This window comes from Paramisgurnus dabryanus, chromosome 5, assembly GCF_030506205.2.
Source record: "Paramisgurnus dabryanus chromosome 5, PD_genome_1.1, whole genome shotgun sequence".
NCBI classification, from domain to species: Eukaryota; Metazoa; Chordata; class Actinopteri; order Cypriniformes; family Cobitidae; genus Paramisgurnus; species Paramisgurnus dabryanus.
In genome coordinates, this window is record NC_133341.1 from 42714331 (window position 1) to 42740254 (window position 25924).

Genomic DNA, 25924 nt, shown 5'->3' on the forward strand with positions numbered 1-25924 from the left:
ATGTGTGTGAATTAGCCTTGAATCGTTTTGGATAAAAGCATCTGCCAAATGCATAAAAATGTACGGTAAGGTTTTATCTTTACATAAAAACATAACAGTTACATGATACTTTTTTATTAAAGCACACATGAATTATTTAATGATGTCGTCAAACACTTCAAGCACAAGGTTTATGGATCTTACGATGTTTTGTTGGTTGTTACTTTTATGCAATGAAAAGCAGTGGTTACTTGTAAAATGTTTTTGTTTAAAAGAATAATAACGGATTATTAATCGATTGTGTTTATTAATGAATCTAAATATATACTGGCGTACAGAGTGGCTCATTCATAAGACGTCCTTAAATACACTTAAAGTTATGTGAAAGCATAACAAACTGGAGTATCATGAATGGATATGACAGTCTAAAAGTAATTTAAGGGGAAAACTGAATAAGTTTCATTACTAATCGAGAGTGAATTCCTAATCTACTAAAGCACCCTTCATAGTATAAACAGATTAGTAGTCACTTATGTCGATTTGACATTGTAAACATGACCTTCTCAGGTCGACAAACGCGTCCTTTCCTCTCCATTACGACACCAGTGACCACCATCTTCACGAGACTGACCCCAATAAAACCAGTAAATAAGATTTATCAGCCAGTCAACAAAAGAGCTGCTCTATTTCTGCCACTTGCTAGCACTCCGTGCGTGTTGCCATCTTTGCAACACAAATACAGCACGTGAATCGCCTCTACAGTTCCAATGCGCGCACAACACAAAACGCCGAACGAAAATGTTTTTAATAAATTCATGTTTAACGCGCGTAACGGCTAGGAAAACATCGCGTCGCGTGTCATCCGCTCGCGTGCAGAGCGCTAGCATGATAGCCAGCATGCTAACTCTCGTAGCCGTCCTCCTCCCCCTGAATTATAATCTGTAATTTCACTTTTTCCACATCCATAAAAAGTCACGTGTTCGCGTACGACAATCACAAACGTTATTTTACACATGTATATGCAGAATAAAATTAAATCCTTACCAATTTGCCCGTTTTAATTACCTTATGCTGTCAATCCCGGAATAGGTTTATTCTCCGTTTAATCCAACGGTGAGGGCTGAATTCCCATCTAAAGAAACGCGATCGTGACTTTGTTAAATCGCATAATCTCCGACGCGCGTCTCTGTCTGTCGAAAATACATCGACCTGATTTATTTGGTGAATTTTGACCCGGTTTTCTTTCTGTTTTCTTTGACAGAGGACTGTGTCCCTTTCCCCTTCTTTGTTCTGTAATCCAGTAAAATTGAAAGTCATTCGCCTCCGCTAATCCCAGCCCGACTCAACAACAGCATCTATTGGCTGTCATTTACATACAGGATTACAGAAGCGCTGGAAAAACTCGCCGACACTCGTATGACACATGTGTACAACTAACTCTTTTGACATTGTGACTCTTAACTAGATTTCTCACTGCCCCCCTCTCCTCAGACCCCCTATTTTATGCTCGTTTTATTATTGTTTTAAATATAACCTTTATTAATAACAATCATTGCGAATTCAGGAACCATCATGGATTAGACATATAAAATATTTTTTTTAAAATATCATTATAATCAAGAAATAATTCAATCTCAAATATCTGGTATTTCTCATTAAATCATTTAAATATAGTTCAAATCGATTAAAATGATCAGTTATTAAATTGGTTGTTATTTGTAATTTAAACAAATATTTCATGAAAGTGTTTTTAATATAAAATATACATTTCGATATAGATTTTGTTAATGAGTGTCCTAATATAGGCTACAACCCATCAGATTATAAAACCTTAACGTCGAACAAAAAACATTTAGCTTGATAAATGTGACCAATAAAATTAATGTTTTAATGTTTAATGCCATTTTTATCGTGTTATGAATGTGTTATTTTAATATGTGTTAGGCTATTTATAAATCACCTTGTTTAATTTACCTGATCCTTTGTAGAGAAGCAGACGATCGCCCTCTGCTGTCGCTTATGCACAGTACATACTAAATAAAATGGATATTAATATGCTTACATGTACAAATTACACAAATTCGTAGTAAATATGAATTCATAAAAAGCTTGCACACAACCACCAACGTATTATGATAATATTCATTGAGGAAACTATTTGTGTGAATGAAATCTACGTGGATAACTAAACGTTTACAGATACTATATTTAGACAGTTTAACTTTGATGAATCTTAGTTAATATCAAATAGTTATTTTGTTTTAATAATGCCTTTTAAAATTAGAATACCAGCCAAAATTCATGTCCTCTTTTATCCTCATTTCATTAATGGGTGTTTCCACAGACAGGACTAGTCCCATACTAAAATGCTTGTTTGAGACTGAAAACAGCTTGCACTGACATATCAGTGCCATTGTTTTGTCTCAGGATGCACACCAGTAAGGTTTTTCGTAAGGTGTTTATAAAAACTGCTTAAATGTCCTAGGGGTGGTTTCCAGGACAGGGCTTATCCTAGTCCCAAACTAAAATACATGTTTAAGATGCCTTCATTTAAAAACACCTTGTACTAACATATCGTAACATATATCAGTGCCACTGCTTTGTCTCAAGACGCAGACCAGTATTGTTTTTTGTAAGGTTTGTTTGTAAAAACTACCTAAACTTTATTCATCTAATTAATCTAATCTAAACCCTGTCCGGGAAACAACCCCATCAGTGCCCTTTGTTTTGCCTCAAAATGCACACTAGTAATGTTTTTACAAGTTACATTTCCTAATTAAACTAATGTCTAGTCCTGGATTAATCTAAACACTGTCCAGAAAACCGCCCCATAATGCCATCATATGTGACCCTAGACCACAAAACCAGTCAAAAAGGTTTTTAAATTATGAATAAATAATAATCGTTCCTATTATGTTTGCTTTGTTAGGATGATAATATTTGGCCAAGATGCAACTATTTGAAAATCTGAGGGTGCAAAAAAATCTAAATATGGAGAAAATCGACTTTAAAGTTGTCCAAATAAAGTAATGTGAACTAAAGCACATTTAACTTAACATGTATAGTTCAGTAAACTTAATTTTAAGCTGATTTAACTTGAAATAATTTGTAAAATCAATTGTTCTGTCCAATCTCCACTTACTTATTGGAGTTCAAATATTTTCTATTTTTAATTCATTTATATTACTTTTAGGGTTATAAATGGTATATAACACAAAATTCATTACTGAGCATAATTTTCTCATTGAATAAACTTGATTCTCCACAGAAACACACATAAAACTACATTTTTGACATGAATTGTCACATTTAAAAAAAATTACTGCCTTATAAATCTAGTTATAAATCTGCTTAATAAATTTAACCTACTATATTCATCTTGACTAGAGAAGAGTTCTTATAACTTTAAAAATTTAGTTGAAATAAGTCAAACCTGGAGATCTTTTGGGTAGATTTTTTTCAAATTTGACCCTGTGGGTTCTCCAAGGTATTGTATAAATGGTGTAGGTGCATGATTGTCCATTTTAAGGTCTTCGTTCTGACGCGTCGTTTGAACTTGATATTAGATAAAAACAATGTCCAAAACTCAAAACATACATTTGGATATTCCAATCCATAATTTTTTTCCATCCTTTGACTTCAAAATTTAATCAGTAATAAACAATAAAGAAAAATAAAATAAACATATAATTACTCAAGTTCAAATACGTTGATGTTGACGGTGACGCTGACAGTCAAAAAGTTTGTTTGACCTAATTACTTCACGCACACCTGGCTGCAGTAATTCAACACCATATATACATTAAGCGCCCTCAAGAAGATTAATGTATATACGCCTCTATAGGCGTGAAAGAAAATTACAGACCCAACATAACTAAATGGCTCCTACAAATGGTAACAACTGATCTCTTGATGAAGAACAATAATAATAAGTTGACTTGTAAATCTGAGTTGATTAAACAAAAATTTTAAGGCAGCAAAGACTTATTTACAGCGCAGAACTGTGGAGAGAACTACAATAAAAAGTGCTGAATAGGTTGAAGTAAACGCTGATCACCCAAAATTTTTGCACAATTATAATTTACAACAAAACAACATTAATAATATAAACCTCTCTGACATTTTATTAACAAATATTTAAGTGGCTAAAGTTCTTTTCAGTTCCTATTCTGTTAAAAAGCATAAATAAGCAACATATTCAGACTTTCAGATATTCAGATTAATGATCATTGGCATTATTTACAACATTTACTGATGATTTTAAGTTAATTTTACTTGAATGTTTTTGTTTAATGAATTTTATCTGCTTAAAAGTTAAATGAACTAAGATATTTAATATATTTCAGTATATGTCCAAATATTTTTATATTAAGTGATGTTTACGTTATTGTTTAAATAAAGACAATATATGGTTTAACAGTGAAGTCCTTAGCAACACATTACTAATGATAAATAAATGTTTGGAAATGTAATTGATTGCAACCACTTACCTTAAAAAATTTTAGTAAACTTTATGAATCTTTTTTTTTTCAGTGAACATGAGCTTTACATAGAACATGATCTATTCATATTATCTTTATATGAATATGATTTTTACAGGGTCACATATTTGAGGGAGTTGCATTATAGTTCGGTATTTTGTGGGCATTATTATTCTAAAATGGGGCAAACAAAAGCTTCCAGCATTTATGTTAAAGGAACACGCCCACATTTTGGGAATTAAGCTTATTTACCGTATCCCCCAGAGTTAGAGAAGTCCATACATACCTTTCTCATCTCCGTGCCTGCTGTAACTCTGTCTGACGCAGCCCCCGCTAGCTTAGCTTAGCTCAAAGACTGGAACTAAATGGCTCCAGCTAGCATACTGCTCACAATAAGTGACAAAATAACGCAAACATTTTCCTATTTATGTGTTGTGATTTGTATAGTCACACTGTGTACAAATAACAAGGTCATATAAGACACAGACATCTTTTAACACATACTGGGAACTATATTCTCAGAAGACAAAGCACTGCTACTTGGGCGGATTGATTGCTCACAGCACCCGAGAAGCCTTCTGGTGAGGAGCAGAGAGTTCACTCAGAGTTGTGCAAATCACTCCGCCCAAGTAGCAGTGCTTTGTCTTCTGAGAATATAGTTCCCAGTATGTGTTAAAAGATGGCTGTGTCTCATATGACCTTGTTATTTGTACACGGTGTGACTATACAAATCACAATTTTGTCACTTATTGTGAGCAGTATGCTAGCTGGAGCCATTCACTTCCAGTCTTTGTGCTAAGCTAAGCTAGCGGGGGCTGCGTCAGACAGAGTTACATCACGCACGGAGATGACAGAGGTTATGTATGGACTTCTCTAACTCTGGGGGATACGGTGAATAAGCTTCCCAAAATGTGCGTGTTCCTATAACTAATGAACCCTATTGTAAAGTGTTACCATAATTTCTTACAAAGTACAAGGACTATTGTAAGCACAAATTTAAAATTGAGAAGAAAAGTTTAAGAATTAATAAAAAAAATATTATTTGACCTAACCTGCCTGCGGAAAGCTTTGATTTCAAAGTTTTAGTAACCTCTTTTTAATAATAAAGTAGGCACAGCTTCCTAAGGACGGCATATAACCACATTTCTAAAGCTATAGTTACATGATATATAAAAAAATCCTTATTTTATCAAAATTAAAACATTGACACATTGTCATGTCGCATACTATACAACTGTGTAATTACTAGGTACCAACATTTAACCTAACCTAACTCATTAAATAGTTACCATTATTTTGTTGGGTAAGGAATACACTAAAGGTGAAGGCACTATGAAATAAAGTTAAACATTTGTTAGAAATAAAACACTACAAGCTTCTGTTTTGTTAATGTTTAATTATGCTTGGGAACCATTACAGCATGTGTTGAAATGTTTTCCTAACACATGAAATTGGTCTTTGAATCCACAGCAATTTGAACTAATATTAACTGCAAAACCTGGGGCCAGCCCTATCATTTTCCTCTTGCTTGTATGACAATAACATCAATATAAAGTTGATTTATGTCCAAACATTACCCAATTGCAAAGTCCTAATTTTTATTATCTATTTGCTTTTTATAATAATAACAACAACTCACGTTTTATTTTACTGCTAATTTTGCAGCAACCTCCGATTTCATTTTAAGTCCATAAAGTTCAAGGAGATCCTAACATCTTCAGGTGCACAAACTAATATTCTGTCATCAAAAACATAGGCAAATAAAGTTTACATGTTTAAATATGCAAATTAGGCACCATCTTATTAAATGTGCAAAAACTTTATTACGAGAGAATTGATGTAGGGTAAAAGTGATTAATAATGGGGTTGGTAATATTCAGACCATTTTGTTAAAAGTTTTGCTTATTCACTTACATCAGTCTATGCAAATAAACACTGCATGTATGCAAAACATTTTACTTACCAGCAATATCAGAGAAGCAAGATTTAAAATGATGTGTCTGTACCTCATATTATAAAATATGAGATATTGCATTAGGAGCAATGTCGCTTCAAGGAAATAACAAGTGAAGAACAAAACCAAAGTCAAAGCTGGTACTGTAAATCAATCCTGTGCATGTAGTACCTCCATTTCCTCCCATTTTGAAATATCATAAACTAAACTAAAAGTTCATAGTTTTACTAAAAGTTCAGTAAAACAATAGCTGAAAGCTCAGCACATCGTTGACTTTACTTTGAACTACAGCCTTGGTTTACTCTTATTGTTTAATTATAGTGGTATTTGTGTTTACAGTGTACCTTAACTTGCTTGCTTACCATGGTTGCAGAAAACGGCATACTTTATACTTGAAGTAAACATCTAAATAAAAACACAAATATGTGCAGGTGTGGAATCCAGGAGGCTGTCTTTTTATTAACTTGTTTGCTACAGTATCTATGAAATGCGACAAGGCCAAGTCAAACTCAGTGCTGGAAGTAGGCCAGTCTATCTCGTTGATTTTCATCTAAAAGAAGGTGAAAAGCATCATGTCAAATAAATTAAACGAGTTTCTAAACAGCAACCGATTATAACCAACAGGGAGTATTGTTTTTCTGAGGATCATGATGGATGCGCTCACATTTCTTAATGTCCATCTCGGAGGTAGCTTACAGGGTCGGTGTCAGAAGTTGTACCATGGCCCTTAAAAAGCACTTCCTGTATGTCTTTTAATAAGCATCTCGGATTATTTTAGATATTCTTCGGTGCACGGTTGTAAACAAAAAACAAAATAAGATGTCCAGTGAAGCATTAGTCCAAAAAGGCCTAGGCATCAAACACATAAAACACTTCCAAAGAATCCCTTTAGCCCTCATCAGTGTTCTTCCTGGAATGAAAAAAGGGTTTTGCAAATTAATGTCAATATATAAAACATTTACATTTATACATATACATTTTTTATGATGTTTTGTATTTATTAACCTCATGTGTAAAGGACGTGTCTTCTTGATGGATTCCATTTGCAGAATTTGCACTAGCATGAGCCTGTGGGGGGGGACAAATGAAATAAACAGCAGTTTACTGCAAAGTCAAAAAGCAGAACCAATACATTTCCTTAATGGTTTGATTTCTAGCATTGGTCTCGGGTGTTTTTGTTTACCTGGTGCTTGTCGGGGCGGGTATACATGGCCTGCACTAGCTGGTCCACGTGTTGGTTGTGCTCCAGAGCGCTCCTCAGAGCCTCCTCTGTGTTCAGAAGTCTTTGACGCAGACGGGACACCTCTGTATCTGAAGTGGACGGGTCCATCATGGAGTACCTCCGGTGGTCTGGGGAAGACCTCTCTCGACCCTGAGGTAAGGATATTGTAGAAATAAATAAAAAACTGTTTACACTGTAGATAATGAAAAGTTTACCAATTAATGCTATATAATATAACACAATGCAATATGATGATATATTAACTCATTCAGCCTTTTTTTTCTCAATTTTAAGAAAAGTTTCACAAAATGCCTTCCACGAAATTTTCTTCTATAGATAAACCTACAAATATATCAAAAGAAAACACAGACCCTCTGCTTTCAAACAAACAAACAAAACGGGGAAAAATGTTTCATCCTACCTTTATTTGAAGAGTTTGGTTCCAAAACGCAATAAACGCTTATTTTATAATAGAGTTATTGGCAAAATCGGTATTATATCAGGTCAGTATTTAAAAGTAAATTCTTTATTTTACACAAAATCCAATATCCGCCGTGTTATTCTGTCATCTTTTCTCCCTTTTTTCCCAAAACGCAATAAACGCCGCTCCTCCTTTTCTACAGAATGCAATAAATCCGCTCCACATATTACAGCGCACCATTCCACGCAATGTAAACAAACAATGGTGGCGCGTTGAGTACACGGAGTCCTAGTTTTCCTCATCTACTTTGTACTTCATGATCAACAAACAAAGAAACAAAAACGAAATACTTTAATAGCATTAAAAGCATTAAAACCTGTGGTTTTCTGTGACGGGAAAGAAACGTAAGCCATCAACATCTAATAATTTACGCAAGAGGCACTCGGGAGACGATCGCTTGTTCTTCCAACAGCATCTAGCTTCTCTCGTGCTAACACATTGACCCCAGGGTATCTTATGAAAACCTTTCCATAATTTTACTTAAAGTCAACGAGAATCACAGCTGATCGCTGTGAAAAAATGTTAAGCGACGACGTCAAGTATAACCGCGCAGCAATGACAGTGTTCCTAATATGACACAGTAAGTGTTTTGATTAATGCCATTAATGTTTATTTTTTTAATCAGTGTGTACAACTGTTCAACTAAATTAATATAACATGGCAAAGATGAATGCACATTTATACATTGATTGAATAGATTTATTGCATTTTGAAAAAAAACTTTTCATGGATTTATTGCATTTTGTGGAAAAATTATCAGTTTTTATAATAAATCTTTGAAAATCAATTTATGGATTTGAATTTTTTATGTTTTTATAACCTAAAGATGCTATGTGAAAGTTTGTAACAGAAAATAGTGGTTTTCATCTTGTCACTTTCTTGGTATAGAAAACATGTTTTTACCGAAATTTGTCAAAATGGATTTATTGCGTTTTGGAACAAAACTCTTCATTTGTTCTCTTTTTATAACTATTTAAATATGAGTTGGTTTCCTCAAAAATACCAAATTTTGAGCAAAAAGCTGAAATAATTGCATTTTTATAAAGGAATTTAGTTAAAGATCAGATTCAGAACAAAGATCAAAACATATACGGAGTTTAAAATGAATTAAATTCATTTTTGCTTCAGGTTTTTATAAATTTGGTAAGAGCGCCATCCAGTAGTTAATAGCGTAATTACAGATTACCGTAAAAACTTGCCAGGGAAGCGTCATTGGCAGGGAAATGTTTTCTCTTAATTGACGAGAAAAGTCGTCAATGGCGGGGAAGGAGTTCATATAATTCTGGCGGCAGTAGAAGGCAAGGATTTTTCCATGAAAAAGATGTAAACATCGCAATAGTGTAGGTCTGGTAGTAATCTGGCGATTTTAGTGACTATAAAACAACGAATCGGGGTGCTGTGTATAGATCACAAATTTGTGTTCATATCTTAATTTTTCTCTTGTTAAGTGGCGATTTTAAAATGTGAGAATTGGGCTTGAAATAGACATAAAATTGACCGGCTTAGGCTGCCTCTCTATGGAGAGTCCAATGTAAACTGTGTCACGTGACTAAAAACTTTGGATCGGTGCATGCTGAGGAGCCGTGTACACCAAAGCATTTACCGTATTTTCCGGACTATAACTCACACTTTTTTTTATAGTTTGGCGGGTAGTAGAACTTATAGTCGGGTGCGACTTATACGTCAAAATTATTTCATATGAACCAAGAGAAACTATTACGATCTACAGCCGCGAGAGTCCGCTATATGTTGTTCCTGTATTTATGTAATTCAATGGATTCAGTGATGCGGAATGACCTTTTTGAACTTGATTTGGTTTGTCGTGTTAATTTAGCATATTTAACCTCCCAGGTATGTTCTGTATGCTATTGTGTATCGTGTAAATGCTACTTTAACATGTACGGACACCTATTCAGCCTGCTATTCTGTGCTTTTGTCTACTTAAATAGCTTTCCTTTCCAAATTAAATGTCTGGTCTTCGGCTTGGATTATGTTAAATCATTTTCTAAATAAACGCGACATATAGTCCAGTGCGACTTATGTTTTATCCTCTTCAAAACGCCCCTCCTGCACCGTCTAGGCATACATTGGGCGCCCAGTGCAAAAAAAACGCCAGCTCCATTGGAAACAATTAAAAACATACGCCGGCCACCTGCATAAATGCTGCCCAACGCTCCCTAAGATTCATTTAACTGTAATGCTTATATTCCAAACGGGAGTTTGAATCCAACTTACAACATTTTCAGATACTTATTCCTCCATTTTCTTCTTGTCAAACAGGCTAAATGTTATTAGCGAATATTTAATATGCTAACAAAGTCTGTCGTGTTATATCAGCAGTGGCTACAGATTAATTTCGCTGCACGTGTCTCTCACCAGCATCAAAAGTTTTTCTCGTAGGCTTTTAATGTCGTCCTGTAGTTTCTGCTCCTTCTGCCTCCATTCTGTTCTGTGGACTTCTCGGATAAGGTCCCGATCAACTCCTGGAGAGTGCCGTGGGGATTCCAGCAACATCACCCGTAGCTCATTCAAGCTCCTGATATGGATACACAAACCACGCAGACAAAGTGGTGAAATTAAGTAGTCAATGTTGTATTGCACAATTTAAGGTGTAGACGGTAACATTACATCTACAACACACATCTACTGTTGTAACCCTCACTCGCAGCAAAGATCAGGTGTGCAGCACAGACATGAATCCAATATCATAATTATTTGCTCCGAATTCTGCAAAGCCCAACACTTACTTTTCCTATAACTTGCATAGCATGCCTTTCTGCGCTATAGGAAACCAATTGTTTTTATATTTGCGCAACCAAAGATTTTGCTGTCCGTCTCTCCTTTACAGTATTTTAAATGTAATATATAGATACTACAATGCGATACCAATACCAATATTTTCAGTAACAGCAAGAGGTTTCCAGTGCAGAAATCTATAGAGACCTCGGACAGAGAGGAAAGTATTCATTGTTAAAATGCTGTATTGATCGGAAAAGCTAATGACATTTTAGGTCAGAGCTCTAATCAGCGTTATTGCCTTCATTAAGTTCAATTGCTATTGCGTGGATTACACTCTGCAATACTCCATGGGCAACCGTACTGACACGAAATGCACAACCGTGACAAAAATGAAATACAGGGTGGAGTATTAATTTCAAGTGTATAAAAATGAAAGCAAGCATATCCTGGAATGTACTCCATCAACCAAGATGATAAAGAAGCACTAAAGTCAATTTCCTGATGGCCCACGTTGTCATTACCGTATTAATTGTTTAAAACCTTACTCCGACCCGTAATAAATTACAACGTGCCCTCACTATGCTCTTTACCTCTCTTTCTTCAGCAGCTCCTGGCTAATAATCACCAGCTGGCCAGATGCATCGTGGGATTTCTTGGTCATAGACTCCAGCTCCCCTTCCAAACGGGTCTTCTCCTTGACAAGTCCATCTGCTTTCTTCTCTCCCAGATGAACTTTTTCCTCTAAGGCTATGCACAAAATTTAGCATCAAGATAACAAAATATCACAATTAATATATTAATCTATTTAATGTTTTAAAAACATCAAAGATAACGATCTTATATGATGCATGCCGTTTAATTACCCGTTATTTGGGTCTTTAGGGCATCGACTTGGGTTGTTAGAGTGGATACTTCTTTTTCCCTTTTTGTAAGTTTCTCCAGAGTTTCTAAAAAAAAAAAATGAACGTTGCTGAGTTTAGGAGAGATGAAGATTCTAGATTTTAAGGTCATTATGTCATTGCAGGTTTATTTGTGGTCCAAATTCATTATTTATTTTTACAGTTTATAACAATATAATATTTTTATAGTGTCTTGTATGGCTGAAAATCATAATTTCCTGTCGCTCAAATTAGTTATTAGCTGCATTTCCATTAAAGCTTTGTGCCTTATTTTCGAAGTTCTGTGTTTGACTTCATATGGCGCCTTGCAGACTGTCACGCGGAGGACATCAAAATAACGCAAGAGCGACTTGAACGCATACAGAGCAGTCGTCTCCGGAATCGCAATCGCTGTATTTTGATGTCATGCTTCTCGCTCTAGACTACTCATGGGATTTAACTTCATGTCATGCGACTTTTCTGATTGAGCTGTATATTTTCAACATCCGCGGAAGATGTGTTAAAGGGAAATGCGCGAGTTCACGGCATCGCGCCGCCCAATTAGAGTCATTTGTGAATTGTCCCGCGCAATTTCACATCTATTTGCGTCTTTGAATTGTCTTTGTATGTATATATCTTTTATATACGGAAAAAACAGTTGCAGTTTTGCGGTATATTTTTTTAAATTGCCTGAAAACCAAAAAACTTTTTGCGCTATAGACGGTTTCATCGACACACATGCGGTGATGCGATAATGCGTCTGAGTGGAACTTTACTTCAGGTCTCTGTTTGTTTTATGGTGTGACTAGTTGCTTAACTGAACTCTTGAAGAAATACCTCTTAATGTTTTTGGTTTCCTAAAGACGAGGGAAGACGGCGATCATGGATTACCGCTATTTGATGGGATGTTTGGCAGCAAATCTGTAGTTAAGATTGTATACATTATATAGTACACATTTTGCACAATAACATTAGCTAAGTGTAGTTTTTCATGCGCGTTAGCTATGATTTAGTAATCTACGTGTTGTTTATTTAGCTTGTTATCAGAAATAAACTACTTTAAAAGGACTTTGTTGTTATTGATTCTTAGCTGAGTTTACCGAAAGTTATGTGTGTTACACGAAAGCCGTTTGTGTATGTTGTTACTCCCAAAAAAATTTGCTGTGTTTCCATTGGGCGAAATATCAATTCGCTATTTCAATTTGCGCAACTTGAAAAGTAATGGAAAGGCAGATACTGTCTATTTGGTTACTGTCAAACTCTGTTGCCAATAGGGATGCTTAACGATTAATCGCGATTAATCGTTAGCAGAATAAAAGTTTTTGTTTACATCATATATGTGTGTGAACTGTGTATAATAACTTTGTATAAATAAATGTAGACACATGCATGTATATGTTTTAAATTTTTTTACATGTGTATATACATTTGTATATTTATGTATAATTTATATTATATATAAATATTTAATATATACATTTTTTTCTTAAAATTATACATTAATGTGTTCATATATATATATATATATATATATATATATATATATATATATATATATATATATATATATATATATTTATTATACACAGTTTACACACATATGTGATGTAAACAAAAACTTTTATTCTGCTAACGATTAATCGCGATTAATCGTTAAGCATCCCTATTTATTCTGCTAACAATTAATCGTTAGGCATCCCTAGTTGCCAAGGTAGAGTAACAGTGTTGACAGCATGTAACAGAACTGGCAAACACAAACACTCTCTCTCTCTCTCTCTCTCTCTCTCTCTCTCTCTCTCTCTCTCTCTCTCTCTCTCAAACATAGTATTGTCTAAAACAGTGTTTGACATTCGTGTGTGTGTGTAATTATAGTTTTAATAAAAACAATATAAGTGGTATTTAGAATTCCACTTTCAACAAACCTATTATCACACGGAACACAAGATATAAAAACGTATGTCATTTATAGTAGTTTAACTGTACCTTCCATATTCTGTTTTAATTTAATCTTCTCTTCGGAGTTGTCATTATTTTCTATCATCTGTATGGGGAGAAAATATTTTTTTAATTTGTAAAAGAAAACTGTCAAAATAGTTTTATGAACCCTTTATACTGAAATTTCTGTCAAAACTTAAAACCAGTGCATTACCAAAAAAGAAAAAAACATGAGATCCAAGAGTCAACACGACATCAAACCCAGATCTTCTTGGAAAAACTAAAATTTCACTTTACTCCTATTGTTTTTTTTTTTTTGGCTTATTAAAAGGAATAATTCATCCAAAATTGAAAATTCTTTCATCATTGACTCATCCTCATGTTGTTTCAGACCAATATAAAAATGAAGATATTAGAAAAATATTTGTAACAAACAGTGTTGGGAAAGTAACTTTTAAAAGTAATGCATTACATTATTCAGTTACTTCACAAAAAAGTAACTAATTGCGTTACTTCGTTACTTTTCATTGAAAGTAATACTTACGTTACTTTTGCGTTACTTTTACGTTCTTAATTGGCTGAGGCTTGATCTCTTTTAGGCCTTGTAGGTGTTTTTATGACTGAGAAGTTCTGCATTCAGAAATTGCATTTTCCATCGCAAAAATGTCAAGTTCTGGCCTGCCGTCTCCGTTTCTAACTTAAACTGTTCCTGCTCAGGCGCGCATGCATTAAGTGCATAATTCTAAGTGACTACATTCAGTTTAATTCAGTACATTATTATACATTTTTTAAATCAAATTAATTAAGCTGAAAAGTAACTTGCATTACTTTACTCGTTACTTCAGAAAAGTAATAATATTACATAATGCACACTGTTTGTAATGCGTTACCCTCAACACTGGTAACAAAGTAGATAAGGGCTTTCATAGTAGGAAAAAAATTATACTGTGGAAGTCAATGGTGCCCCAGATCCGTTTGTTTGAAACATTTTTCTAAATATCTTCACATATTTGGGTGAACTATCCCTTTAAGTGTACTGGGATCTTAACATTTTTTTCATTCATCCCAATAGGAGAGTCTTTTGGGTTGGTTTCAAATCAAGACAGAAATTTCAGTAAAAGGTCATTTTCATTGGGTACTTCCCCAGTGTACACATACATTAACATCCTTGGTTGTGTGAACGGCCTCTACAGCTTGCAGTCGGTTTTCACTGACTCTTAGCTTCTCCTGAAGAGAGAGGATCTCCGCTCGACTCTGAGCTTCAGCCTTCTGCAGGGCCTCGTAGTCCACCATCTTCTTTTCAGCCAGCTCCAGCTGCTCTTTCAGAAGTTGAACAGGTCGGTCTCGCTCCTCATTGGACTTATATAGCTCGCCGATCCTTAACTCAGCCTTCTGAAGCTTCTCCGAGACTTCTCTCAGTTCCAAAACATGCTGGTTGCTCTTGATTTCCACCTGGATCTTCCAGTTCTCCTCGCTCTCCACCAGCTGATCTCGTAGTTCTTGGAGGCGAGCCCGTAGGTCTTCTCGTTCCTTGGCCATGACTGCAGCGTCAATCTCGTGTTTGGCTTTTAAATTCTCCACTTCCAGCTGATGCTCCATCCTTAGGCTTTCTAGAGCCGCTCTCATCTCAGGTGTGGTTCCTTCACCCTCTCCGCCAGTGCTCTCGGCCGCCCCACGATCTCCTGTTAATGAGGCCTTGAGCTCTTCTAGGGCACGTTGATGGTCTCCAACCAAGGCATCAAGCTTGGTTTTCCAGCTGTCCATCATCTCCATGTTTTCACGTGTGGCCTGCTGAAGTCTTTGCTTCAGGTCGGAGATCTCCTGGCTTTGACGTTCTGTGCTGGCTTTAAGACGTTCAACTTCCTTCTGGCTGATACTCAGGGACGCCTCGTACCTCTCACGCAGCTGGCTGCTCTCTTCGCGATGTTCACGGCCCACAGAGAGCAGCTGTTCCCGCAACACCAGAGCCTCGGAGCTCACGCCCGAACCGGCATCTGTCGCCAAGGAGCCTCTTTGCAGTCGGGCCTGAAGCTCTTCGACCTCGGACTTGCGCACGGCTAGCTCCTCCTCCAGTTGTATGACCCGGCTCTTCTCCTCTACCGTAGTTTGCTGGTGGACAGAAGGAGGGTCATAAATCATGCATTACACTGTGTACATGCCAAAGCCTCCAGTTCTTGGTTCTTAACTCTCAAAGGATCAAGTAATTTTTGCAATGTCTGCACTGCTTTTGACTAAACTTAAATATCAATTCAGCTTAGGACATGACAAAGCTCTTTACTAACAATAAAATGTGATCTTAATAACATTAAATTGCAAAAAATGATTTTCAAGAAAAAAAATCTTAGTAGTTTTGTCATGTTTTCAGTAAAAATATCTAAAAATTCTTAAATTAAGAGCAAAATGACCTAAGAAAATAAGTCTAGTTTTTAGACCAAAAATATCAAATTTAAGTGATTTGTGCATAAAACAAGCAAAAACAAATCTGTCAATAAGGTAAGCAAAAGAGTCTTGAACATTTGTCTTAAACACTTAATTCAAGAAAAATGTGCTTACCCTATTGGCAGATTTTTTTGCTCGTTTTATGCACAAAATCACTAAAATTTTATATTTTGGTCTAAAAACTACACTTATTTTCTTGAGTCGTTTGGCTCATCAAGCAAAGGCATCTAAATTTAAGAATTTTTAGATATTTTTACTTAAAACAAGACAAAAATACTAAGAATTTTTTTCTTGAAAATATTTTTTTGCAGTGTGCAATAACAAGGCTAGTCGTGGTGTAGTAACAAAATATTTGATTTATTTATTTGTGTTCATGGACATGCGTTTTCGCTTTGCGGTTTCATGTCATTGCAGCAAAAATGTCTTTTTCATGTCACTCGGCACAAATTTTTATAAATAGTTTTTCGTGTTCCTAGCACGACTTTCTTTTGCGTGTCATTTTATGCATTGTTTTTTCCTTTTTTTCTATTTTTGAATCATTGTCGTTTGGGGTTGGGGTTAGATTTCGGGTTAGGATGTAATTTTATGTAGTGTTTCTAAATGTTTTTCTTCAGATTTTTTAAATATTTTTGCTTGGGGTTGGGTTTAGAGTTGGGATTTAGGTTAGGATGTCTGAAATGTAACAAAGTCATTCTAACCCCAACCCCAAGCATTTGACACGAAAAAAAAATTGTGCTATAAACTATTTTTACATGTTTTACATGCAGAGTTATACGAAAAAAGGCATTTGTGCTCATTGACAGGAAAAAAACAGAAAATGTCCATGAACACGAATAAATAAATAAATTATTTTGTGACTATACCATGACTTGGCTTGAGATTGGGTTGATATATCATGCTGTCTGCTCATGATTTTTTTTATTCGGTCTAACTTTATATACTAGTGTATCCCTATACTGTGAAATGTCTTAGAGTTGACCATCAGAACTGGAGACTTGGTCCCATAAGGCGTTACAAGCACAAGAAGCAAAAAAGGCTTTTTCTTGCCCAGCAATCATTTCTGTCAATGGCCATTTCGTGAACGCCTCTTGCGGGTGCAATAAATGCAGATAGAGTGCAACCTAAGACTACACCAGCATTCTTGGAAAAAAACAGATCAAGCAAGCTCTTCTCAGTCTGTCCATCTAGAAGCAGCCAGGCATGAGATGGCAGCAAGTCCAAAGAAATACAAACACATGCAATCACTACAAGATTTCAAACTATGCAGAGATATTTGGCAAACAAGATTTTTCATCTGATGGCACACCAAATGTTAGTGATTGTGGAAATATCATATCCTACTGGAAAATTCGATAGTTACAAGGAAGGTATCATTAGGTAGGCAGGCTAGATAGCACTACAAGAAATCATATTCGCAGTTTCAAATCATAGGAGAGAGGTGACCGAACGATTTCTAAGTTTAATGTTCATCTTTGGTATAGAAGGTCACACAGTATGTTACTCCCTTTATATCACCTTGATACTCTTGCCCAGCCTCACGGGTGTTGGCTGGATTCTGGCTTTGACCTGTTGATAAATGTGAAATCCTGTTGATTAGAGTATGTGGAGCGTGCTTGGTCATTGAAGTCATCATTTACCTCAGCTTCAAGCAGTGACAGCCTAACTAGTGATGTTTAACCATGGCTAAACTTCTGTGTTGTCGCTAAGGTGTTGCTAAGCCAGGTTGCTATTATGTCCCTGTGTATGTGGTGTTTGCTAGGGTGCTAGTGTTTTTTCACGTAAATAGATGGTTGCTAAGGCCCTCTGAGTGGTCGCTTGGATGTTAAATGGTCAAAGGGCTATTTATGTCCTGTTTTCAGTAGAAATATCTACAAATTCTTAAATTAATATCTCCTTGATTTTCTTGAGGAGCAAAATGACCTAAGAAATATTTTTTGTTTTTGACAAAAATATACAATTTAAAACAAGTAGAAATATCTGCCAATGGGGTAAGAATTTTTTTTACATTTTGGTCCAAAAATAACAAAAATAACGACTTAGTTCAGCATTGTCTCTCTTCGCATTTGTTGCACAGTGATGCTGCTGACGTGTTATCCTCAGACATGTTTGCAAAGATTTTCTTTTCAAACTTACAGTGTGCGTCTCCCTCAGATGGTAAACAAAGCTCAGGGGCATACAAAAAAGGCTGGGGCGCACCAGATAACACGTCAGCCGCATCATACGTCAGCAGTGTCACTTCACAACCACACTGGACATGGACAGTACATCATACATAGATTTTTAATGGAGGGTCAGAAAGCTCTCTAACTAAATTTAAAACATCTTAAACTGTGTTCTGAAGATGAACGAAGGTCTTCTGAGTTTACAATGACATTATTTTCATTTTTGGGTGAACTATCCCTTTAAACATTTAATTCAAGAAAAAATTCTCAGCCCATTGGCAGATATTTTTGTTCGTTTTAGACACAAATTGACTTTAATTGTATATTTTTGTCTAAAAAGTAAAAAGTCTTAGGCCATTTTGCTCATTAAGAAAATACATCTTGATTTTAGAATTTTTTGATATTTCTAATGAAAACAAGACAAAGTTATTTTTTACAGTGTGGGTATTGCAACCAATTTGGGGATTCGATTCTTTTCTTTTCTGTATTAGATTTCAATTAAAGGAATAGTCCATTTCCAGATAATTTGCTCACCACCATGTCATCCAAAATGTTGATGTCTTTCTTTGATCAGTCGAGAAGAAATTATGTTTTTTGAGGAAAACATTGCAGGATTTTTCTCATTTTAATGGACTTTAATGGAACCCAACACTTAATACTTAACTCAACACTTAACAGTTTTTTCAACCGAGTTTCAAAGGACTCTAAATGATCCCAAACGAGGCATAAGGGTCTTATCTAGTGAAACGATTGTCATTTTTGACAAGAAAAATAAAAAATATGCACTTTTAAAACACAACTTCTCTTCTAGGTCCGGTCCTGTGATGCGCCAGCGCGACCCCACGCAATACGTCCTAGACGAGAAGTTGTGGTTTAAAAGTGCATATTTTTTATTTTTCTTGTCAAAAATGACAATCGTTTTGCTAGATAAGACCTTTATGCCTCGGTTGGGATCGTTTAGAGTCCTTTGAAACTCCGTTGAAAAAACTGTTAAGTGTTGAGTTAAAGGAATAGTCTACCCTTTTTCCATATTAAACTATGTTATTACCTCAACCTAGACAAATTAATATATACCTATCTTTTTTTAATGCGTGCAATGTACAGCGCGTTGTGAATGTGTTAGCATTTAGCCTAGCCACATTCATTGCTTTGGTACCAAAAAAAGTTTTATTTTGTGGCACCATACTTACTGGTATAACTCCTCATGTAACAGTCTTTAAATAGGGAAAACATGGAAGTGTTTGGTGGCTTCCCTGTTTGGTACCATTGGAATGATTGGGGCTAGGCTAAATGCTAACACATTCACGACGCGCTGTACAGTGCACGCATTGAAAAAAGATAGGTATGTATTAATTAGTCTAAGTTGAGGGTAGACTATTCCTTTAAGTCTTAAGTGTTGGGCTCTATTAAAGTCCGTTAAAATGAGAAAAATCCTGCAATGTTTTCCTCAAAAAACAATTTCTTCTCGACTGAACAAAGAAAGACATCAACATTTTGGATGACATGGTGGTGAGTAAATTATCTGGATGTTTTTTTATATTCCTTTAAGTTCAATGTCAATTAGTAATCAATATTTAATTAAATACTTTTAGTTTTGCAGCCATGGAATTTATTAAGTGTCCTATCACTTTAAGACCCATATGTAATGCCCGGATCCAAAATACTGTTACAAATGCGTTTTCTTTCTGAATTGTTCACGTTCACATAACAGACTACATATTTAAGAGGATAACTGCAGCATTGTGTAAATATAATCATTCAAGCCTGAAGAAACATGAATATTTGCACGCTGACTGAAGCCTTGAGATGAGGCTTGCTGGGTGCGTGCTTTAGACTTCTCAAACAGCGCATGATGTAAAGCATCAAAAACTGTTTTGCATTGTCTTTGATTAAATATTTAAATTGGCCATTGAAACACGTGCAAATGATAAACTTTGTGACGATGTAGTTTTGTTAACAGTCTCGAGCATCGCCTGTGCTTGCGAAAGGCACTCATTACAAGCCTTGCCTAAACAACGAAAGAATTGATTTAGTGATTTATTGTTTTATTAAATTTAAGATCGATTAAAATCTGAGAAACTATTTTTACCCAGCCCTACTAAGGGCCTACTCACACAGTCACACTATGCGTCCCAAAACGTATCCGATCCCGTTTTTTGTTTTTTTTAACCCCCAAAGTATGGTTTGTTTGGTCAGTTCCAAAACGTACCAGGGTGCACTTTATCTTCAGCAGTCAGCCGGAGTGTCACTGTAAAAAAACATTCTGATACACGCAGCACAATTACATGCAGCCGCATGTCACTGCATCCCAAGTGACCCCAAATAGAGATGTGTGCTTGCGCAGGCCGACCGGTTTGTGAGCAGTCCAATCACTCTTGTGTTACTTTAAGGTCATACGCCAATTAATCTGCACAAGGTTCAGGATTTCAAATAAGCCATAAATGTATTATCACGATGAAACTTCCAGTTTTCTTCAAAACTATGGTATTTTTAATTACTTAAAGGGAATAGTTCACCCAAAAATGAAAACAATTTTTTTCTGACTCTCATGTTGTTACAAACATTTCTTTATTCTGCTAAACATGAAGATAGATATTTTGAGGACTGTTTGTAACCAAACCGATCATGAACCCTATTCACTTCCATAGTAGAAAAATGAATACTGTGGAAGTGAATGGGGCTCATGAATGGTGTAGTTACAAACATTTCTTAAAATATCTTCCTTCATATTCATCAAAAGAAAGACATTTATATCATTTACAGATTTGTACTTTTACAACATGAGAGTGACTAAATTATGACAACATCTTCATTTTTGGGTATGAATCATAAAGTGTAATGTGAGTGTAGACGAGTGGGGACATTCGTACTCGGGTACGGTCATAGACAGTAAAAGAAATGGACACAGCGACCCGGTTGGATTCAACGGAGACAAGTGAAGCCAATTAGAAGCTCACACTTTCGGGGGGTCAAGCGTACTGCGCAGACTCAAACTGAGCTTGGTGACGTGAGCAACCTGTCTGACAATTGTAAGTCTTCTAATAGCTGTGCCAAGAGAAATCTGAATCACCCACCGAATCTTGCAGAAACGGCGAGCGTGAACAGGAGTACATTTTGTATTAAGTATATTTAGTATTCTGATTAATTACTTTGTCATTTTGCATAGTATTTATTTATTTTAAAGTTTAACGCCAGTACGCCATATTCTACATGCGCTTCTCCTCCTGTCCATACGGTAATTTCTCTTATGGTTATGACGCAATCGTTAGCATAGTTTTACTAAAACTGCTTCTACTGGGCCATAACGTAAGATACAAGGTAATGGAGCCTTTTATACATTTTCGTGTTTCTTTAGAAATAATTGATGCACAAATTGAGTCTTTAGATGTAAAGTTATTCACTGTCAAAGTGATGGCAAAATGAATGGGAGTCAATGGAATGCTAAGAGCAGGTGGGGGTACGCTAGCTAATGGCGGTGCCCAGGGCTGCTTCAATCAAATATGAAACCCTGCCCCCTGGGTACGGTTCGGTATGATTAAGTATAATGTAATGTTAAGTGTGCCATAAAGCATATTGCTAGGTGGCTGCTAGGGTATTCAGGGCGATCAGTACCACTTTGCTAATGCCTCAAGTAGTTTTTGAGATTTGTGTACACTACCTGTGTTATATAATGTGTTATGTGCCAACGTTCTGGACAGGAGGGGAATAATAAGCTCAAGAACAATAAAAAACACTAAAGCCTTAGCAGCAACCCCTAGAATCATAAATCCTGGCATAAAACGCAGACGTGCCAGGTGGAGACAGTTAAATCCCAACCCCTTTAGAGGCCATATGCTGTATTTCAGCATAAAAAACAATTTGAAAACCATTGTTTGAAACTTAGATCATTATAAAGGAGCAGACAATACAGACAATCTTGAACTCCCCCAAGGGTCTCGGGGAGCTGATGAGACAACAACAGAATGCATGAAAAAAAGAGTCAGCAAATGAAATGCTATCAAGAGCAGTGCTGGCTCACAGAAACAGGCAAAGATCTCCAACACTCATGACTCTGAGATTCACAGCTATGCAGTTACTTCATAAAGTCATAGGTCCAAATCCAAATTCATCAGTAACATGAATTCAGATATGCAAATGATAAAAATCGAGCCAAGGCATGAAGTAACTTTTTCAAAAACTCTCATGCTCCATCTCTTACTAAATCTGCAACACCAATAGTACAACCGTATCTTTGTAGGGTGAACTTAATTTGGTCTGGCTGTGATTCTAGAATGGTAACAGCACCTACTTTTTGAACACTAAAATCAGGTCAAATGAACATGCAAGAGATTCGTGTAAATAATAGCGAATGATGGAGATCCCATGCCTGAAGAATCAAGCGCAAGCATGAAGGCCCATAGACACGAGGCTACACGGGTCCAGACACACTAATGGGTTTGGGAGAGATGGCTACAGGCTGGGGTATCTTATCACCCTGCACAATTACCATCTTCTCCTCTAACTCTTTCTGGAGCCGCTCTGCTTTGGACATTTCCAAATGCAGACTGTGCTCGAGCTGCCGAATACGGGCATGCTCCAGTTTGGTCTGAGTCTACAGAGAGAAAGAGAGGGGGGAGTGAAAAGACAAAGATGAGAAAAAGAGAAAAAGAAACACATAGCACGAAAAAGATAAGCAGGTCCGAGGAATCTTTTTGTATCCAGCTAGACAGCAGAGGAAACGAATAGTATTTCTTTATATATTTAAGGCCGCCTATGATGCAAAATCCAATTTTGGACATAAATGTATGTGAACACAACCACCTTACAAAGAAAAAATACTTTTTTAATCACCATTAAGCAGTCACATGCCGTTTTGATTCTCTTGTTAATGTGATGTCACACTGATAAAGCCCCGCCCACGGCCACTGACTCACAGTCCTGTATTACAATAGTTTCCACCCACAAAGAGTTGTATTATGTTTGCCATATCTCAATAGTGAGATACTATTGTTCCAGACTGTATTCACAAGAATCAGATCTTTAAAGCGCTCACTGTCTCTTTTGGTAAGGGAGCGAGCTCATTTGCATTTAAAGGATTAGGCCATTTTCTATAAAAAAATCCAGATAATTTACTCACCACCATGTCATCCAAAATGTTGATGTCTTTCTTTGTTCATTCTAAAAGAAATGATGTTTTTTGAGGAAAACAATCCATGATTTTTCTCATTTTAACGTACTTTATTGGACCCCAACACGTAACAGTTTTATTGCAGTTTAAAATTGCAGTTTCAAAGGACTCTGAACGATCTCAAACAAGGCATAAGGGTCTTATCTAGCGAAACGTCCTTTTTGACAAGAAAAATAAAAAATATGCACTTTTAAACCACAACTTCTCGTCTATCTCCGTGGGCCAGCGCGACCTCACGTAATACGTCATCATGTCAACGGGTCACGGAGGACGTATGCGAAACTACACCCCAGTGTTTACATGTGTGGAGAAAGAGGACCGTTCTGATGTTGTTGTACGTGAAATGATACTAATTTATGTCTTTGTGTCAGTTTATTGTTTAAAATGGTCCGCAAATGTGCGTTTCATATATGTAACATGTGACCTTTCCACGTCATTACGCAATTACCTGAGGAGGTTGCACTGGCGCATCACACAATCGGAGGAAGACGAGAAGTTGTGGTTTAAAAGTGCATATTTTTTATTTTTCTTGTCAAAAATGACAATCGTTTCGTTAGATAAGACCCTTATGGCTCGTTTGGGATCGTTTAGAGTCCTTTGAAACTGCAAGTTTAAACTGCATTAAAACTGTTAAGTGTTGGGCTCTATTAAAGTCCAATAAAATGAAAAAAATTCTGGATTGTTTTCCTCAAAAAACTATTTCTTCTCGACTGAACAAAGAAAGACATCAACATTTTTGATGACATGGTGGTAAGTAAATTATCTGTTTTTTTTATGGACTAATCCTTTAAAAGGCACGAACACAAAAACAGTGCATTTTTACTCCAACACAAATAGGGGCATTTTGGACATGATATAAAAAATTATCTGTGTGGTATTTTGAAACGAAACGTCACAGACACATTCCAGGCACACCTAAGACTTATATTACATCTTGTAAAAATGGGCATAATAGGTGCCCTTTAAAACAGGAGAGAGCATTTTTAAATAGATGAAAGAGAAATGAGTCTGTAAGGGAAAGAATTACAGTCTGCATAACATGTTGGAGTGTTGTATACTTGCCTATAAAAATTCTTAGTCTACAGATCTGTCAAATATAGATGTGTGTGTAACATAGGCTATAAAAACAGACTCTGAGGCATACCTGCTACTGATCCCTTATCTGGTTATATTTGCAAGGTGCAGCAAGATAATATAAAAACACCTTAAAATATGCAAGTACACTTAAAGGCTCTCCTTAAAATGTGCATTTCCATTTTCTTTTAGCAAAACTTCATCAAAATCCGTCCAAAACAAACATTTTTGATTAAAAATTGTTATAAATCATCATCAGGGGCAGTTGTTGTTCAGTGTTTATTTTAGTAAAACAGGCAGATACCTCCAGGTCTCCTTTGGTAATGGACTCTTCCTCAACTCTGAACTGAAGATCTTCCACCTTCCTGTCATGACACACAATGACCACCAGGCGTCAGGAAATTTCTCAATCACACAACAAAGCAGTTAAAGGCGGGGTGCCTCTCAAAAGCCAATGTTGACATTTAAGATCACCTAAAAAACACGCCCCTACCCCAAAAGAATCTGGACCTTCTTTTGATAGACCCACCCCACACATACGCAACCCAGGCAACAATGTTGGTTAGTTGACACGCCCCTTACTGCTGATTGGCTACAAGTGTGTTTTGGTAGTCGGCCAGACTCTCTTTTTTAAAATGTTTTTTTATGCACCCCGCCTTTAAATGTGTTTAAAAATGTTTTCGCTCAATTCCGGGGCCAATGCCGACAGTTAATGTGTGACTAGTATTTGGCTTGTCCTATAGCATAAAAAAATTTAGTTTTTACAATTTTAAGTTTTAAGGCCAAGTATAGGCTGAATATAGTACCTTTTCTCTTCTTCAAGCTGATTGGCCAGTTCCATTTTGTCTTTTTCAGTGGCTGCCAGCAGTGCTTGAACTTGCTGCAAGTTGCTCTCCGTCTCTGTTGCATACTGCACGATTGAAAAAAGGACACGTGTTACACACACTCCGGTAAGACCCATTCAAAGAATGAGCTGTTAAATGGATTGCATTTAAATTTGCAACGTGTTCGTGTATGCGAGCAACACCTGCACATGTCGAGCCTTCAGCGCCGCCAGCTCTTTTTCCACCTCACAGATGTGACTTGTTGCCTTGGCGACCTCGGCCCTCTCCAGATCTCGTTCAGCCAGGAGCTGCTCTATGTGCTGCTGTTTCTCCTTTAGGGCTTCCTGCAGTGCTGTGGTCCCCGAAATCTTCCGAGCATACCTTGAGGACGTCTCTGTCAACTGCAAGCAAGAAAAGTACAAACATCACTTAATAAGATGAAACCAGAATATTAACACAGACTATCAAATGGCAAAGTCATTGCTAGGGTGTTCTGGGTGGTCACCAGGGCATTGGTAAGCTTTTGTTTGGGCATTACTAGGACGTTCTGGGTTACGCAACCACCAACAGGTGGTGTTGTAATCATGTA

At 36.3% G+C, this 25924-nt stretch overlaps 2 protein-coding genes across 9 annotated transcripts in view; both read right to left on the reverse strand.

Annotated features, from left to right (window-relative positions):
• Positions 1 to 1440, reverse strand: part of gtf2ird1 (GTF2I repeat domain containing 1) — a 29739-nt gene extending 28299 nt beyond the window's left edge. For 3 of the 4 annotated variants that reach the window (XM_065284234.2, XM_065284233.2, XM_065284230.2), the window contains exon 1: positions 1045 to 1440. The gene's annotated coding sequence lies outside the window, so the exon portion shown is untranslated. Of the gene's footprint in view, positions 1 to 1023 lie in introns of all 4 variants that reach the window. The other variant, XM_065284232.2, reaches the window with a different exon arrangement.
• Positions 1441 to 5868: 4428 nt separating this feature from the next.
• The window catches only part of clip2 (CAP-GLY domain containing linker protein 2), a 44043-nt gene continuing 23987 nt past the window's right edge, over positions 5869 to 25924 (reverse strand). Inside the window, exons 6-19 of one of the 5 annotated variants that reach the window (XR_010543666.2) lie at positions 25539 to 25736; positions 25318 to 25421; positions 24816 to 24876; positions 22757 to 22861; positions 17624 to 17674; positions 14828 to 15778; positions 13718 to 13775; positions 11720 to 11803; positions 11447 to 11603; positions 10494 to 10653; positions 7598 to 7786; positions 7420 to 7482; positions 7079 to 7324; positions 5869 to 6964 (exon numbers count right to left, since the gene is read on the reverse strand). Coding sequence is in view for 4 of the 5 variants with exons in the window: in XM_065284235.2 (XP_065140307.1) it covers positions 7313 to 7324; positions 7420 to 7482; positions 7598 to 7786; positions 10494 to 10653; positions 11447 to 11603; positions 11720 to 11803; positions 13718 to 13775; positions 14828 to 15778; positions 17624 to 17674; positions 22757 to 22861; positions 24816 to 24876; positions 25318 to 25421; positions 25539 to 25736 (2193 nt within the window). In the remaining variant the exon portion in view is untranslated. Of the gene's footprint in view, positions 7325 to 7419; positions 7483 to 7597; positions 7787 to 10493; positions 10654 to 11446; positions 11604 to 11719; positions 11804 to 13717; positions 13776 to 14827; positions 15779 to 17623; positions 17675 to 22756; positions 22862 to 24815; positions 24877 to 25317; positions 25422 to 25538; positions 25737 to 25924 lie in introns of all 5 variants that reach the window. The other 4 variants (XM_065284235.2, XM_065284237.2, XM_065284236.2 and 1 more) reach the window with 4 other exon arrangements.